Here is an 18,175-nt window from a genome sequence, read left to right on the forward strand (position 1 = left end):
AAATGTCGTTAGGTGCATGTCAGATCCTCCAAAAGTAACACATTTTGGAGGATCTAACACGTGTGCAACAACATTTTTCGAGAATAGTACTGTCTTAATGGAAGGGGAGCCTTGGAGTAACTGGTAAAGTTGCTGTCATGTGACCAGGAGGTCACCGGTTCAAGCGTTGGAAACAGCCTCTGACAGAAATGCAAGGTAAGGCTGCGTACGATACACCCTTGTGGTGGGGCCCTTCCTTGGACACCGCGCATAGCAGTAGTTTTAGTGCACCGAGTTGCCCTTTTTTTTTTTGTACTATGTCTTAATGTTTTCATTTTCCAAACAGATTCAAAAAGAACACCATCTACCAGCTGGGGATTTTCCAAATGTTGAAAAATTTAAAGAAGTTCTAAGTGGTTATAACTTTGACAAGTTTGAGAAATTGAAACCTAAGTTGATACAAGGTGTTGATGACATGCTTGGTTATGACATCCCTGAACTTCTCAAAAATTTCAAGAATCCATATGACTAACTAGGTACTATGTTGCTTGGACTCGTTAAAAATGTCAATGGATGGCCAAATATAGTGTACTTTTGAAGAATCCGACAAAGGTGCGGCATCAAAAGTGAAGAGTCTGCGCAACCTAGACTAAGTACATAGAGTACCGAGTCATATCTGCAGTGACGAAGCCAGGAATTCATATAAGGGGTTCAAAAAATACTCATTACACATGGGATTTAACGTTATACGTGAAGGCGATTTTAGTATTCCATTTACCACTACAATCTTTTCTTAATGTCAGAGGGGTTCAACAGTTCGTATATAATCAAAACAATTTGTTTTTATACTATTTGTGCAGTATGATTTTTCGATGAAGGGGTTTAATTTAGCACTTTTTCATTCCCTTAAGGTGTATGATATGGAATGTGATTGTATTCTTGTTCATATTGATGTTAAATGGGAAAAAGCACCATTTCCACCCAAACTATACGAGAAAAGTCGAAGCCACACCTAAACTATACTAGTGATCTATTATACATCTAAACTATTAAAAAGTGATCCTATTTCCACCTTAGAAGGTGACGTGGCAGAGAAGGTGTATTCACCTTCCTAAGGTGCGCGAGAGAAGAATTTTTTTTTTAAAATGACAGCTTTCATACACGTGTCACTATTTCATTTGTTATTATATCATTAAGTACTCCTAATATTCTTCTTAATATATATAATTAGATTAATTATTTTTGCAATTGAAAAAATGTTAATAAATTAATTTTTTTATTTTTACAATTGATAAAATGTTAATAAAATTATTCTTTTTTATTTATTATTTTAATATGTGGGTCCCGCCTTCTTCAACTGTTTCTTCTGGCAAAATCACCATTCAAACACCACCATCAAATCACCATTTAAATGTCACCATTGACACTATCATCATCAAACTCAAATCTTCACCATAATAATTTTAAAAATCCAAATTTCATTGTCGGAATCACAATACAACCATTAATATAACAAAAATCACAAACAACCACCGTGAAATTCAATATCCACTACTAAAATTGCCATCGAAATCACAATATGTGCAATTAAATCTTAGCTTTAAATTGTCAATAAAATTATCATCGAAATCACAATTGTCAATCCTCCTGTGCATACCCCGAAATCACATCACTCCATGTTACAACATTCAATTCGTCAAATCCTCTATTAATTGACGAATCTAAGAATACCCAAACCCCACAAAGCCTTCCAAGAAATTTATGGTGTGATTTGTTACGCCATAAATTTCTGAGAATACCACATCTTTCATCTCTAATCTATGTTGTGACTTTCAATTCGTCAAATCATCCAATTTGAGAATACTCAATTACCACGCATTTCAAGAAACCACATCTTTCACCTTCATTAACTCAAAAACCTTATTAGCATCATCCAAACGCTTGCATTTCGGGTCTGCTGAAGGTGAAAAGACCCCAGTGACAACGAGTTTGGCTTTGATACAAATTTGCATTGTTTGATTAAGTGAGTAAAAGGAGGAAGTGAAAAAGAAAGTGGATTTGAAGGGAAGTGAAGTAAAGAACAAGTGGATAATTCAACAATTTCATATTTTTAATGGTGAATTGTTGAATATTTTCTTCCATCGAAATTTTCTTGTTGAATTTGCTTGGTTATTTGAAGGGAAAGTGAATCAGAGAATAAGTGAAGAAGGAGGAGTTGTTGAATTAATGAATTTTCTTGATTATTTATTTTTAATCACAAGGGCTATTTATTAATTAAATAAAAAAATTAAATTAACACGTGCCATGGGCGAATGGAGTACACTCCACTCATTAAAATTGGACATGAGTGTCGCGGGGAGGTAATAAATATTACTTTTTTATAGTTTAAGTGTGTAATAAGTCACTAGTATAGTTTAGGTATTACTTCAACTTTTCTTGAATAGTTTAGGGTGAAAACAATGTCTTTTCCCTTATTAAATTAATGATATTAATTTAGTGAAAATTATGGTTTAGGGACACTTTAATTTCGTTTGTTTATATATAAATAATTGAACTCCTTTTACATAAAATGTGTCTTCTATTATCTTTGTACCAACTTCTATATTTTTTAACTTCTATTACAATTTTGCCAATTTTTCTTCGTCTATATTTCACTTATATTAACTAATTAAACCATTGCGTTCGCTCCGAGTTATGATATTGTCTTACCTATTGGCGAGAATTGGTAGGTGCCATCATGACCTGTAAATCGGATCGTGACAAAGACCCAAGTTTTCAGTTATAAAAACACAATATTTTACGTCGAATAGATCGATTCAGTTTTGTTATTGTTTGATACCATCAGAATTATGTCTGCTATTCCTTGTAATTCTCATTAGCAATATACGTAATATCTCTATTTCTGTCCCAAAAAAAATAGTGAACATACAAAAGTATTGCTCCGCTTTAAATCACACAAAGTACTCACTCGTAAATTTTACATTGTTAGTCTCTTTCTTATTTTCTTAATGGGGTGACCTGAATTCTTAGAAAGTTCAAACTCTAGAGCTCACATATTTAATCTGTTCGGTGTATCACTTCACGGTAATACTGAGATTACTGCACAAATAGATAAGTGGACTTTTAAAGAGAAATATTTTTTTGAAAATGTTTTTTCTCGATACAATAATCAGGATTCTCAAACTTTTTTTAAATTTATTGCTTCAAAACTCCCTCATAGCCAATGCAGGAAATAAAAAGTTACTACATAGCTTTTTCCAAAAACATTGACGAAATTAACAATGTACTAAGACACTAACTAACCCTATAATCATAAAATTGTGTTTCTTGGCTCCAAAACGCCCAAAAATCGCTTATCATATATTCATCACCAGGCAATTGTTTCCGATTGATCGATCAAATTTCAGGTCGATCAGAGTCTGTCGATCAAATAACGGAAAATCAACATGTGTTAATACACAATAAACCCCATAATAATAAATTTATGTTTCATGACCCCAAATTGCCAAAAATTCCAACTAATTATGCATCTTCGTCCGATGTATCGGGAGCTAATTATGTATCTATATAACAGAAAAAAAAAATATCTTCATTGAATGTATTGAAAGCTAATTATGTATCTCAACATATACAAAATTGAGATTTAAATAATTATGTAAAATGTCGAGATTTTCTGTAATTAAGTTTCAAACTGTCGGAATTTTCTGTAATTAAGCTCCAAACTGTCAAATTTTTTTTTATAATTAAGTTTCAAACTGTCGAAATTTTTTGTAATTAAGCTCCAAACTATCGGAATTTACGCGATTACAGTAATTGTCTACATTTTAAATAGTGGGACTCCAAAGCCCAAGCCCATATCTTAGTACTTGACCCGATTGCAACGACCCGTCGGGTCACTCTCCACCTCGAGCATTGTAGCTTTTTCCACTTCTTACAAAATTTCTCTCTCTACTCACCGCTTCGCTTTCACTCTCTCCTCCGCCGCCGCAGCCACCGTCTACCGCCGTACTCTGCCGAAGTCCTCCGACGCCCGCCGCTACTTCAGTGTTCGTCCGCCGCAGCTGCGGTATCGTTTAACCTTTCTCGCCTGTAAAACGTACCGGAATTCGCCGAGTCTCTGAGTTCGCAGCTGAATTTAACCCTAAGATGAGTATAGTACCGAAAGAGACAATAGAAGTGATATCACAAAGTATAGGTGTGAGCAATTTATCACCAGATGTCTTACCTGCTCTCGCCGTTGATGTTGAATATCGTATTCGCGAGATTATGCAGGTACTTCCTTTTACGCACATACTGTTTTTTTTTTCCGATAACTCGTGGTGTCCGGGATAGCTTTCACCCACCTCGACTAATTCTACGGTGTACAGGTAACTGAATCCACCAAGGCTATGAATAGTGTGTGTGTTTATACAAACAAAAAACACACATTTCCTTTGAAATACTACCCCCAATTCCAATTTATGTGGTACAGTTGGAATTTCGAGAGTCAGATTATTATTATTATTATTATTTTTTGATAATTATTGTGATTTATAGTACTTTTTATGTAGTTTCTAAATATATAAATTTAATTTCAAAATGAAGTTTCTGTGTCTGATCAAGGTAAAAGTTTAGAAGTTTGAATCTCGAAATCTTAAATGTGCTATATAAATTTCTTTTGCAAATATTCCCTCGGTTTCAATTTATGTGGTACGGTTGGAATTTCGAGAGTAAGATAAATTTTTTTTTGATAATTATTGTGATTTATAGTACTTTTTACGTAGTTTCTAAATATATAAATTTAATTCCGAAATGAAGCTTGTATGTTTGATCAAGGTAAAAGTTTAGAAGTTTGAATCTCGAAATCTTAAATGTGCAATAAAGTTATCAGTTTCAAAAAAAAAATCTTAAATGTGCTATATTACTTTTTTTTGTCTTTTCTGTTGAGGTTATTGGGCATGTAATTTGCATATATATGTTTTTTGATACTTTAGGAAGCTATAAAATGTATGCATCATTCGAAGAGAACTACTTTATCTACTGATGATGTGGATGCCGCACTCAGTTTGAGAGGTGTCGAGGTACATCTTCTGTTTTATACTAGACAATTTGCGTATTAGTCAATATATGTTATAGCCTATGTTGCTTGGTGTCTTCAAAAATGTCGATGATTGCGTGTTGGATCCTCCAAAGGTAGTTCATTTTTGGAGGAGTCAACTCGGGTTCGGCAATATTTTTGAAGAGTGTGAACAATATATGTTATTGCTGATCCATCTAAGTTTGAAAATGGGGCATAATTGAGTGTTTTTTAATGTCTATGTTGCCTTGGGCAGCCAATATATGGTTTTGCTGCATCAGGAGATCCGTTAAGGTTCAGGAGAGCGGCTGGACATAAGGATTTGTTTTACATTGAAGAGAAGGATGTAGAATTCAAAGATGTAAAGTATTTTGATATTTGAGGTTTAAATACCAGATTTAGCTTGTGAATGTATTGAAGTGATGCTCATGGTAAGTTGCCGTATTTTGTGGTTTAGGTGATCGCAGCTCCATTGCCAAAAGCACCGCTAGACACTGCTGTTGTTGCCCATTGGTTAGCTGTAGAGGGTGTACAACCTGCTATTCCTGAAAACCCTCCGCCTGAAGGTCCATACAACCTTAGTCTAGTCCGGATGTTTTAGTATTTGATTTTAGTGTGCTATTCCTACTGATTCCCGTTGTCTTAGTTTGCCTCCTGATTTGAATAATTTAATTTTCCCCACAACTGCTAAGAAATGAGTAGTATTCTTATAGTATACTGTATAAGTAGTAGTTAAAATTTTGTATTTAATGCTATTTCAGTGTTCCAGACTAACGTATTAGTTTATCGCAGCCTTAGCTCTGCCATCTGATAATAGAAAGGCCGAGTATAAGGAGGATGGAGTTCCTGTTGATATCAAAGTACCTGTTAAACATGTCCTATCCCGTGAGCTCCAGGTATACCAAAATGTTTGCATCCTTTTTGCCCATCCAAAAAGATTTTATCCTTATGCATTGAGTGGTTTTTTTGCAGCTCTATTATGACAAAATTACAGAGCTTACTGTGAATAGATCTAATCCCCTTCTCTTTAAAGAAGCTCTACAAAGCTTAGCAACAGATTCAGGGATTCATCCTTTAGTTCCTTACTTCACATATTTTGTTTCTGATGAGGTAATTGTAAGCCAACTTAAACCCAGTTCATGTAAAATCAGTGGGTGACGGACTAAGGATCTGATGATAGTCTGTTACATGTCAGGTTGCTCGGAATTTGAACAATTTTTCTCTCCTTTTCGCTTTGATGCGGCTAGTCTGGAGCCTTCTCCAGAATACACAAATACATATTGAACCATATGTGAGTCTATTTCTGATATATTGGTGCCACATACTTCTTACTTTGTAAAGTAGGTTTAGGATAATGTGTAAGATTTCCTGTTGGTGATTGTACTCGTTAAACTATATTGTTATGAAATGACTTAAAAATGACTGTGGAAGTGGGAAGTACAGATCTTTGAGAATAGGAGACAGGGATTAATTGCATTAATTAATTTATTTAATTTGAATAAGCTTTGTTAGTTTGCTTTGTTCACTACTGCAGTGTTATATACATAATGGATCAGGCACTTTCCACGAGGTATTTCTCTGAAGCCCCTTCTGAGTTTCCGATTTCCCTTTCCAGAGAGGGGGCTAAGATGAGGAATCCGTTGTCCCTTTCTCTGTTCATAATAGCTAGCATCCAGTAACAACTAGATAAGGGGTTTATGTATCAAGAACAGGGCAGAAGAGCAACTTGTTGTATGTTGATGATACAGCAGTCTCCTAGGAAGCAGAACAAGAACAAATTTGTTACTTAAGGGTGATCTAGATGTTTTTGAAGCATGCTCAGGCCTTTAGAGTTAAGGGGAGGAAGAGTAGTATGTGTCCAGTTAAGGAGGTTATACAGATTGAAACTCTTGCAAACACTCTGAAATGCAAGTTGGAAGAATTGCCAACAGTTTAGTTTGGCTTGCCACTGGGCTCCAAACCTAAAGCAACTGAGATTTGGGATGACGTACTAGAAAAGTCTCAGAAGCAATTGGCAATATGGAAGTCCCAGTACTTATCCTTGGGTGGAAGAGTAACTTTGATCAACTCACTGTTGGATTCCTTGCCAACATATGTAATGTCTTTATTCCCAATTCCAAGAAAGGTGATCAAGGCTTTGGATACTTTGAGAAGAAATTTCCTATAGCAAGAAACAAAATCAAAAAAGGTGTTTAACTTGGTGAAATGGACGGTAGTTCAACAGAGCAGGAAGAATGGGGGATTAGAAGTTGGGAACCTTAAGCTGCAGAAGAAGAGTCTACCATCCAAATGGCTATGAAGATATGTTCATGAGGATCAAGCTCTATGGAAAGAGGCAATCCAACATAAATATGAGCTATGTTGCTTGGTTTCTTCAAAAATGTTGATGGGTACGTGTAGGATCCTCCAAAAATAGTGTTTTTTTGAAGGACCTGACACGGGTGCGGCAACATATTTGTAGAGTCCGAGCAATTTAGAATATGAGCAAGAGGATCAATGGTGTACTAATGAAGTGACCAACACTTCGTGGAGGACTACCAGAAATCAGTGGACAGAGTTAAAGAGAAACACAAAGATTTCAGTGGGAATGAAGGATAAGACTAATTTGGACAGACAAATGGTTTGATCATGGGATTCTAAAGAATTTGTTTCCTGGACTTTACTCTTTATGCTCTGACCTGGCTACAAAATAGAGGATATGTGGTCCACTTAGGGATGGAATCTAGTCTTTAGAAGACTTCTCAACGACCGGGAGATTGTTGAGGTGGTGGAGCTTCTGAAATTGTGGGTTCCCTGATACCAAGCAGGAGCCAGACAGGCTGACTTGGGGACACCAAAAGAATGGGAAGTTTGGAGTCAACAAATTGTATAACTGGGGCTTGAGGGGAAGTGCAGACAGAACTCTAGGCCCATAGAAAACAGTTTGGGAGAATGTGGCCCCAACCAAGGTGAAATGTTTCACTTGGTTGGTAGCCAAAAGAGCATGTTTGACTCATGAAGCTATGCAGAAGTGGGGCATAATATTGCATCAAGGTTTCTTTTATGCAAAGAAGCTCTAGGGTCCAACAAACACTTATTTCTTCACTGTAAAGTGACAGCTATGGTTTGGGCCCTTTTCACCAGTATAGCCAACATGAACTGGATAATGCCAGAGCACACAACAGATCTACTAAGCTGTTGGATCAGAAGGGGAGGCAGTAAGAGTCAGAAGAGATGGTGGAGATCAGTCCCAACATGTATATGGTGGATCGTATGCAAGGAAAGAAACCAGAGAATTTTGAAGGGAAAGACGTACTATAAAAAAGATTAAATGGAAAGTTATTATTTCCTTAGTTTTTTGGTGTAAAGAACAAGATATATATGATGAGATCCAACTAGTGGAGTTTATAGGAGCTCTCTATAAGTATTTAGTCTTCTTCTTCCTTTTGTAAGATTGAGCTTAGATAGGAGGGTGTGGAGGATATGCATTAGAGTAGAAGGTTAGCCGGGTAGGAGTAGTATCTTGCTTTTCGAGAGTTTACACTTGTGGGTGTTTGTTGTATACTAACTGTGGTATGGTAGTTTAGGACTTAGCCATAGATGTTGCCTTGGAGCTGATCCCTACTTGTAATATCTATCATAGTCTGTTGTTTATGGTGTTTGACAATCCCCCTGTTTGTTCCTTTCTTGCGCACTTTGCACCATTCACTTGTTTGTTGCTATATTTTCTTCATTGTCTCCTCCTTCTATGTACTTAGATTTGCTGCACTTCAGCCGAGGGTCTTTTGTAATATCCTTTTGGAGGTGGTCAGCATAGCCCCTTAATGCTGTGGAATAGACAAAGTTACCTGTTTCAAAAAAAAGTTATTCATAATGGAAAACTGGGCTTTGGCTTCAATCATGCAGCTTTGTTCTTGGGTTGTCTAATTTTCCCTTGGGTGATCTGATGATTACTTGTTTGTGTAACTTTTTATTCATTTTATTTATTTTTTTATTTGTTCTGAGTTCATCTTCAGCTGCACCAGTTGATGCCTTCTATAGTGACCTGCCTTGTTGCAAAAAGGTTGGGGAACAGATTATCTGACAATCATTGGGAACTTAGGGACTTTTCAGCAAAGTTGGTTGCTTTAATATGCAAGAGGTAAGGATCACTCAATTCCCACATTTGAAAGCTACAGAAAGAATGTATCTGGTTCACTATCTGTTTCTTCTATGTTGATCAAGCTATTATCTCTAACTGGATTATCCCATTACATATTGGGCTTTTTTCTCTTTACTGCCCCCATGAGAAGGCAGTTAGCAATGATCGCCAGTGCATGTATATGTATCATTGTCAATTCAAACACATCTTTCTATTTTGTGCTTTATAGACTGTATTAAACTTAAACTTCAGTACAATGATATTGGTAATATTTCCATATTTATCAACTGGTGCTATCTTTTTCACAAGTAAAAGCTGTGCAGATATGGTCGTGTGTACCACAATCTCCAACCACGTGTCACCAGGACTTTGCTTCATGCTTTTCTGGATCCAACGAAGGCGCTGCCCCAACATTATGGAGCAATTCAAGGGCTAGCAGCTCTTGGACCTGGTGTGGTATCTCCTTGTTCTCTCTGTACTTCCTTTCCATCTTCTTTGCTGCTACCAATTTTTTAAAGTGTAAGCAGCAGGTGGTGATAAATTCTAATTCTGTATAGGTTCGCCTACTTGTGCTGCCAAATCTTGAGGCTTATTTGCAATTGCTAGAGCCTGAAATGCAGCTCGAGAAGCAAAAAAATGAAATGAAGAGGCTTGAAGCCTGGCGTGTATATGGAGCCTTGATGGTTGGTTTTCTTGAATGGTTAATGAGTCCGTCTTCATTATTTTGTCCGATCATTTCAATGTGATATTGAACTGCAATAATACTCGTAATTATGTAATGGGTTTGCAGTGTGCTGCTGGTTTATGCATCTACGAGCGCTTCAAGTTGTTTCCTGCTTCACTATCTCCATCTACTCGCAGATTCCTGAAGAGTAAATGGAAAGTCTCAACTGCACTGTCAAGTATGTCCTAGTCTTTGTTTTACTTCATTCTCCCCAATGAGGAATCTACAACTACGAATCTATAATTTCCTGATCCAAAAAGAAAATTACTAATCTATAATTAGAACCTTTAGTTCTTTTTCTTTCTGACCTTTTGTGTAATGCCGTTTATTATATATGTTCTGCCTCTTTGAGTGTCAATATTAAAGCGGTTCTAGATAGATTTGATTTGTATGACCAATTTCTTTTGTATTGAGCCTTCTCTTGCAGAATAATGTGGAGAAAATTCATGCTAAGGTTGGAGGCCAATTGCTCTTTATATCGTCAGTGGATACTGATCTATTAGGAACTCATGAGTCCGTCATATATGTTCGTCCTGCTGGTTGTGTGGTGTCGTTTGAATTCAATGTTTGTCCTGCCTGTTCTGTGTGGTCTATTATTTGAATTCAAAATTGGCAATCCTCTTCTGTAGATGTCTTACTGTGTCCAAATGCTTCAACTTGCATGTCTTCTGCAATGTTTTATCTCTTCCTCGTTGAATGTATCACTTTTTATCATTGCCTCTCTTGATTTTGTCTCGATAAACACTTACCAAAAGAAAATGTCTAGGCAAACGCAAAGCGAGCCTGGACAACATGATGACGCAGCCTCCACCCAAGAGATTAATGACAGATGGTCCAACAGGTTCAATGATGGCAAATTCTCTGCCAGTAAACACACATGGACCAGCTACTGGATATGCTACAACCCTGGGGGTTACAGAAACTGGTGTATCATCAGCACCACATGGTTTGAAGCAGAACGAGACTATGCTTAGAACCAGCGGTAAAAGGGATTTGGCTGCTGGTCAAGATCAAAAAACATCAGTTGCTCTTGATCAAGCCTGGAAGGAAGATGTGGATGCTGCACGTTTGTTGCCATCTCTGTTCGAATGTTTTGGTGAAAGGATGTATTCCTTTACCCCTTCACCTGAGCTTTCTTTCTTTTTGTGACCCTTGTGAATGGGACAGTGGGAGTGCATATCAACTGCATTTATTCACCTTTTTGGGCAGTACATTACTATTTATGTAATACATATATATATGTTGCATCTTCTCTTTGAGATGCATCAACTGTGGTGTTGAAATAGCTTTGGCTGTGCTGTAGAAATATGAAACCTGCTAGTACAATGCTTACATTCATAGGGACTCTTTTAGGCCATTTCATCTTTTCACAAATTCTGGCCATCATGAATAGGCCATTAGCACGTGGATTCTGTAAAATTGGCCATGAACTGTTTGCCATGAAATTGTAAAATTGTCCATGGATTTGGCCCGAAAATGTTCTTTTCATCCGTTTGATCTCCCAAATGGTCCTGCTGATTTCGTTAGCCACATTCACCCGCTCCACATCCTGCTTAGGGTCGTCGGTAGATTTTTGGTTCAAAATATGCGCAGGCCTCGAGCACACCCCAACAATCTGTGGCCAACACCTATCGGCTTGGCTTGAAAACGGTCTAGCATCATTTTGCTCGTTTGACCACCCAAACTGCCCCCTTCTCAGTGAAGTCCTACACTAGGTTGCTCTCCAGCCTGCATGGGGCAGCCCGATCGATTTTTGGCTAGAATCACGGTCGGTCCTCGGGGCCACCCCGAAAATCGTGGGTTATAACACATTGATTTGGCCCCAAAATGGTCCGTTCGCATCGTTTCGCCTGTTTGACCACCCAAACTGCCCCATTTTAAAAAAAAACCAACAGCCTTACCAACACTAGGCTGCTCCCCATCCTACCTGGGGCAGCCCGGTCGATTTTCAGTCAAAATCACGCTCGGCCTTCGGGGTCCACCTGAAAAATCGTGGGCTATAGCACGCCGATTTGGCCCCAAAATGGTTCGTTCAGACCGTTTAGCCCATTTGACATCCCAAACAATCTCGTTCTAAAAAAAGGCCCACACTAGGTTGCTCCCCAGCCTGCCTGGGGTAGCCTGGTCGATTTTAAGCCAAAATCACGCCTGACCCTACCCTAAAAACTAGGGCTATAGCACATCGATTTGGTCCAAAAATAGTCTGCTCCCGCCGTTTAGCCAGTTTGACCACCCAAACTGCCCCATGCTTAAAAAGGCCAATTCTAGGTCGTTCCTCAGCTTGCCTGGGGCTACCCGATCGATTTTCGGCCAAAATCACCCCCACCCCAAAAACCGTGCGCTATAGCATATCGATTTTGCCTGAAAATGGCCCGTTTGGACCATTTAGCCCATTTGACCCCCCAAACCGCCCCGTTCTCAAAAGAGGCCTATACTAGGCCGCTCTCCAGCCTGCCTGGGGCAGCCCGATCAATTTTTAAACTTTCCTAGCATGCCCCAATTGATTTTTGGCCCACAGCACACCCACACCCCGGGCCCACCCCTGAAACCGTGGGCTATAGCACACCGATTTGGCTCGAAAATGCCCGTTCGCGCCGTTTCGCTCGCTTGCCCATCCAAATGGCCACGAAAATTTAAACAGACCACACTGGGACGATCCTTAACCGCCTGACACACCTCGATCGATTTTCGACCCACAGCACGCTCGGATCCCGAGCCCACCCCCAAAACCGTAGGGTATAGCATACCGTTTTGACCCGAAAATAACCCGTTCGCTGTTTCGCCCGTTTGTCCACCCAAATGGCCACGAAAATTTGGACGGACCAAACTGGGACGATCCCCAACCTCTTTGGCACGCCCCGGTCGATTTTCAGCCCACAGCACACCCGGACCCCAAGACCACCCCCGAAACCGTGGGCTATAGCAAATCGATTTGGCCTAAAAATGCCCTGTTCGTGTCGTTTCGCCTGTTTGTCCACTAGAATGGCCATGAAAATTTAAACGGACTATATTGGCACAATACCCAACATCCATGACACGCCCCGGTTGATTTTCAGCCCACAGCACGCCCGAACAATGGGCCCACCCCCGAAACCATGGCTATAGCACACCGATTTGGCACGAAAATGCCATGTTCCCGCCATTTCACCCGGTTATCCACCCAAATGGCCACAAAAATTTAAACAGACCACACTGGGACGTACCCCAAACTCCCAGGCACTCACCGATCGATTTTTGACCGACAGCATACCCAGACCCCAGGCCCACCCCAAAAACTGTGGGCTTACACCGATTTTGCTTGAAAATGCTCTATAACACCGTTTTGCTCGATTGTCCACCCAAACGGCCACAGAAATTTAAACGGACCACATTGGGACAATCCCCAACCACCCTAGCACTCCCCGATCAATTTTCGACCCACAACACGCCCAAATCCCAGACCCACCCCTAAAACGTGGGCTATAGCTCACCGATTTGGCACAAAAATGCCCCGTTTGCATCATTTCGCCCGTTTGTCCAACCAAATGGCTAAGAAAATATAAATAGACCACACTGGAATGATCCCCTACCTCTCTGGCACTCCCCGGTCGATTTTCGGCCTATAGCACGCTCAGACGCCGGCTCCACCCCCAAAACCGTAGGCTATAGCGCACTGATTTGGCCCAAAATTGCCCAGTTCGCGCCGTTTCGCCTGTTTGTCCAACCAAATGGCCACAAAAATTTAAACGGACCACATTGGGACAATCCCCAACCTCCCTGGCATGCTCCGATCAATTTAGAGCCCACAGCACGCCCGGTCCCCGAGCCCTTCCTAAAATCGTGGGCTATAGCACATTGATTTATCTCGAAAATGCCTAGTTCACGCCTTTTCGCTCTTTTGTCCACCCAAATGGCCATGACAATTTAAATGAACCATACTGGGACGATCTCCAACTTCCCTGGCATGCCTCGATCGATTTTTGGCCCATAGCACGCCCGAACCCCGTGCCCACCCGCGAAACCGTGGGCTATAATACACCAATTTGGCCTGAAAATACTCTGTTCGTGCTATTTCGTCCGTTTGTCCACCCAAATGGCCACGAAAAGTTAAACGGACCATACTGGGATGATCCCCAACCACCCTGGCATGCCCTAATCAATTTTTGGCCCACAGCACATCTGGACCTCGGGCCTACCACCAAAATCGTGGGTTATAGCACATTAAATTTTTCCTGAAAATGCCCCGTTCATGCCGTTTTGCACTTTTGTCCTCCTAAATGACCATGAAAATTTAAAAGGACCACACTGGGACAATCCCCAACCTCCCTGGCTCGCCCCGATCAATTTTCAGCCCACAACACGCTCGAACCCTGGGCCCACCCCCAAAATTGTGGGCTACAACACACCGATTTGGCCCGAAAATACTCCATTCGCACTGTTTTGCTCATTTATCCACCCAAATGGCCATGAAAGTTTAAACGGACCACATTGGGATGATCCCTAACCTCCCTGACACGTCTCTGTCGATTTTCGTCCCACGGCATGTCCGAATCCCAGGTGCACCCCCAAAACCGTGGGCAATAGCACACTGATTTGGCATAAAAATGCCACATTTGCACCGTTTCGCACGTTTGTCCACCCAAATAGCCGCAAAAATTTAAACGGATCACTCTGGAAAGTTCCCCAACCTCCCTGGCAAGCCCAAATCAATTTTTGGCCCAGAGCACGCATGAACCCCGGGCCCACCCTAAAAAACGTAGGCGCTAGCACACCGATTTGGGCCGAAAATGCCCCGTTCGCGCTGTTTTGCCCATTTGTCCACCCAAATTGCCACAAAAATTTAAACGGACCACACTTGGACGATCCCTAACCTCCTTGGCTTGCCCCGATCAATTTTCGGCCCATAGCATTGTACCACCCCGTATTCAAGTACGTATATTGGCGTATTCAAGTACGTGTATTGGTCTTATTTATATGAAATTAATTTTTTTATTTTATTTATACCGAAATTTGCCCGTCGATGGTTCCATACGAAGGTTATTGAATAAGCTTTTCAACGATATAAAGATTTCCAAAAATGGATAGGTTTCGGATATAATCGAGCACGTTCGAAACTATAAAACGGTGGCCAGGATATTGGAAATAGTAAATGTGCAGGAAAATTTCCTGCACACAAACTACTGAGGCCAACCAATTTTTTGGGTCAACTTTGAATGATCATAACTCTCTTAATATAATGAACTTGGAGAGCTTCTACCTATGAAAAGAAAGATATTTGAGTCTTCTTTCCACTGCAATTGGTTTCATTCAAATCCAACGTCTAAGTAAGGAGTTATACTCGTTTTACTTCAGCCTCTCAAAACAGATTTTTAGGGTCAAATTCAAACGATCATAACTCCTTGTACAGGACGAACTGGGTGGCCTACTTTATATGAAATGAAATCCCTTTGAATTATATTTCCAACGATACCAATTTCACCCAAATCCGATATCGGAGCAAAGAGTTACAGTCGATCTATTTTAGCTTATCAGAACAGTCCACCAAAGGACAGATTTGACATTATTTAAATTTTAAAGGCACTTTGGTCATTCCCTATGATATTATGGACGGGAATATGTGTACATATACATGTATATGAGTTCAAAAACTCATTTTTATCATCAATCATTGAGAAAGAACAAACCCTAGCCAAATTTGACCTTTAAATTACTTTTGATTCAACCGTAGAAATTCCAAAGTAATCCGATAACTGCATTTTTCATCTCGAGAGCTTCGAACGACACCTATTATTTGTTCAAATAGGATTGCATAATCAAGAGGTGAATTCTAAGGTATGAATATTGTTTGCCTTTGTTCTCTTCCATATGTATATGTATGATAGAGGATTATATGTATTGGTTGTTATTGAAAGGTGATGAAAATAGGGTTATGGACTATTTTGCATGGTTTGGTTGTATTGAATTGTGGAGGGTGGACATGGTAATTGAGTTATGGAAGGTGGATGTGGTGATATACTATTGAATTGATGATTATTTATGTCTATGGCTCAATTTGGTTTAATGGATTGGTTGGAAGGATAAATGAATCCAAACTTGATATTGGAGGATGTTGTATGAATATGCATGGCATGTGAATGTAATTGGAGTATAAGAGGGTTAAAGTGACACCCTTTATGGTGTAATTAAGGCTTACTACTTATCCACTAGTTTGGTGAATTCAAATAATTGAATTGTGACGTTTGGTCGCTAATACTAGATTGCTATATATGTTCATTGTAGATAAGTAATCCAAAAAGATGAGAAGTCCATTTGGGACTAGTATTGAAGGTTGACAGTTAGGTATGTAAAGCATACTCTATACCATATATTTGGCATGAAAGTGAACAATTGTTCTATTAAGAAAGTTTCCAAAGTTATTCAGTAACATGTGATCCATAATGATTTTGTATGATGTCCTACGTTACCAATGAACTTGTTTCCACCCTACAAGATGTCAAGACATTCCAATACTTACTTGTTTTCCAAATCTTACATGTTTATTGCACTAATGAATGTCAGAAGGTATCCGGTTACTCAAACAAGATCCATGTGCTATTAATGACTCCAAAACGTTTCATTGATATGCCAATGAGTTCTTACTTCATTGTTATTGCATTGATGGTCTATTAATATGTCTCTTATTGATGTATCATTGTTTCAAAGTATCAAAAATGTGGTGGTGATCGAAATAACAATCTCAAAGATTAATTGAACTAAGTGATGGAAGTTCTCTTTTATCGGGTGGTATCCCAGGGGCATAAGCCTATCATGGGTCGATCCCTATTTATGTGTTTATGGGTGGTATCCCAGGGGCATAAGCCTATCATGGGTCGATCCCAGTTGATATGTACTGGAGGCAGCCTAATGGTCACAGTACAGTACAGTAACGGTTACAAAGATGATAAGAACGAAGGTAAAGTGATTGAATTAATGTAATGTACAGGTTCTCACAAGTTCTAGTAAGTGTGGTCCACTCCTATTACGATTTATTCACTTGTTTCTGATTTTTATTGAGCTCCTATATCATATATGATTATCTACAGCTTTACATACTCAGTACATATTTCGTACTGACGTCCCCCCACGGGGGACCTGCATTTCATGCTGCAGGCACAGGTACCTCAGCTCATACACCGCACAAGTAGGAGCCAGGATATCCAACTGCTTTTGGTGAGCTCCAGTTTGCTTCGGGGCTTTTCGTGTCATATCCAGTCACTTTTGGTATTGTATAAAAGTTAGTTATATGGCGGGGTATGTCCTGACCTTAGTTAAACTCTGTGTATTGTCTAGAGGCTTTGTAGACCTAATGTACAGTCAAGGTGGTGTTTTGTTAATAGACGTGATGGCTCCAACGGCCAAGTATTGTATATACATATATATATGTGTGCTCGAGCTTATACAGGTGATTATTTCCTTTTATATGCGACATGATGCTGTCCGAATTTTGGGTTATCATAGAGGTATGCATGGGAAGTATGAGGTTATGAGCTGGTTCTCCAGGGCCTCCTCGGTTACGGGTGCCAGTCCGCCCCAATAGGATTTGAGGCGCGACAAAAGTGGTATCAGAGCAGTTCATCCTAGTGAGTCTACAAAGCCGTATCTATGAGGAGACTTGTTTATCGGTGTGTCGTGCACCGCATCTATAAACAAGAGGCTATGGACATTTAGGAATTATTTCTTTTCTTCATGTCTTAGATCGTGCGATAGAGCCTATATTGTATATGAAGTCATAGTTGACCACTGAATCCGTTTGTTTCTCTTATTATAGTAATGATGCCGGTTACTAGAAGCAAGAATATCGGTAAGCAAGTAGATGTGGCTGCCGGAGAGGGGACTAGTAAGTCACCCACTATACCCGCTAATCAAAGTGAGGCTCCAGCTGAGCATGCATCAGAAACTTCCTCCAGTCTGAAAGAAATAAGGGGGAGGAGAACTATATCCGCAGAGCCACCTATTAATGCTGTTGATCAAGATCTTAGAAATACAGTGCAACTTTTGACTCGTATAGTTGCTGGGCAAGCTCAAGGGAAAGCCATTCCTACCACGGGTCCTAGTGGTACAGATAGGGCCGCTAGCCTTCGAACACAAGATTTTCTTAAGATGGATCCTCCCACTTTTACTGGATCAGATCTTAATGAGGACCCACAGGACTTTATTGATCAAATTCAAAGGGCCTTAGATGTTATGCATGTAACGGGTAGAGAGATAGTGGAGTTAGCGGCGTATAGATTTAAAGGGGAGGCTATATATTGGTATGAAGACTAGAAACGATCTAAGG

The 18,175-nt window shown here is 39.8% G+C and overlaps 1 protein-coding gene across 1 annotated transcript; it reads left to right on the forward strand.

The window, feature by feature from the left end:
* The first annotated feature begins 3,832 nt into the window (after nucleotides 1-3,832).
* On the forward strand, nucleotides 3,833-11,356 carry LOC107845518 (transcription initiation factor TFIID subunit 6). The gene is made up of 12 exons (XM_016689880.2): nucleotides 3,833-4,251; nucleotides 4,953-5,039; nucleotides 5,292-5,396; nucleotides 5,493-5,601; nucleotides 5,828-5,931; nucleotides 6,008-6,145; nucleotides 6,231-6,326; nucleotides 9,031-9,155; nucleotides 9,479-9,611; nucleotides 9,713-9,838; nucleotides 9,946-10,057; nucleotides 10,646-11,356. The coding sequence occupies exons 1-12, from the start codon at nucleotides 4,126-4,128 to the stop codon at nucleotides 11,026-11,028; spliced, it is 1,644 nt and encodes a 547-aa protein (XP_016545366.1). The 5' UTR covers nucleotides 3,833-4,125; the 3' UTR covers nucleotides 11,029-11,356.
* The last annotated feature ends 6,819 nt before the right edge of the window (nucleotides 11,357-18,175 follow it).

The sequence above is a fragment of the Capsicum annuum genome, chromosome 10 (genome assembly GCF_002878395.1).
Source record: "Capsicum annuum cultivar UCD-10X-F1 chromosome 10, UCD10Xv1.1, whole genome shotgun sequence".
NCBI lineage: Eukaryota > Viridiplantae > Streptophyta > Magnoliopsida > Solanales > Solanaceae > Capsicum > Capsicum annuum.

Bases quoted from the DNA above. Each gene is read 5' to 3' on its own strand.
- LOC107845518 (XM_016689880.2), top strand. From the start codon at position 4,126: ATGAGTATAGTACCGAAAGAGACAATAGAAGTGATATCACAAAGTATA. The intron at 5,397-5,492 runs GTAAAGTATTTT...TTTGTGGTTTAG, and splicing joins AGGATGTAGAATTCAAAGAT to GTGATCGCAGCTCCATTGCC. The intron at 6,146-6,230 runs GTAATTGTAAGC...GTTACATGTCAG, and splicing joins CATATTTTGTTTCTGATGAG to GTTGCTCGGAATTTGAACAA.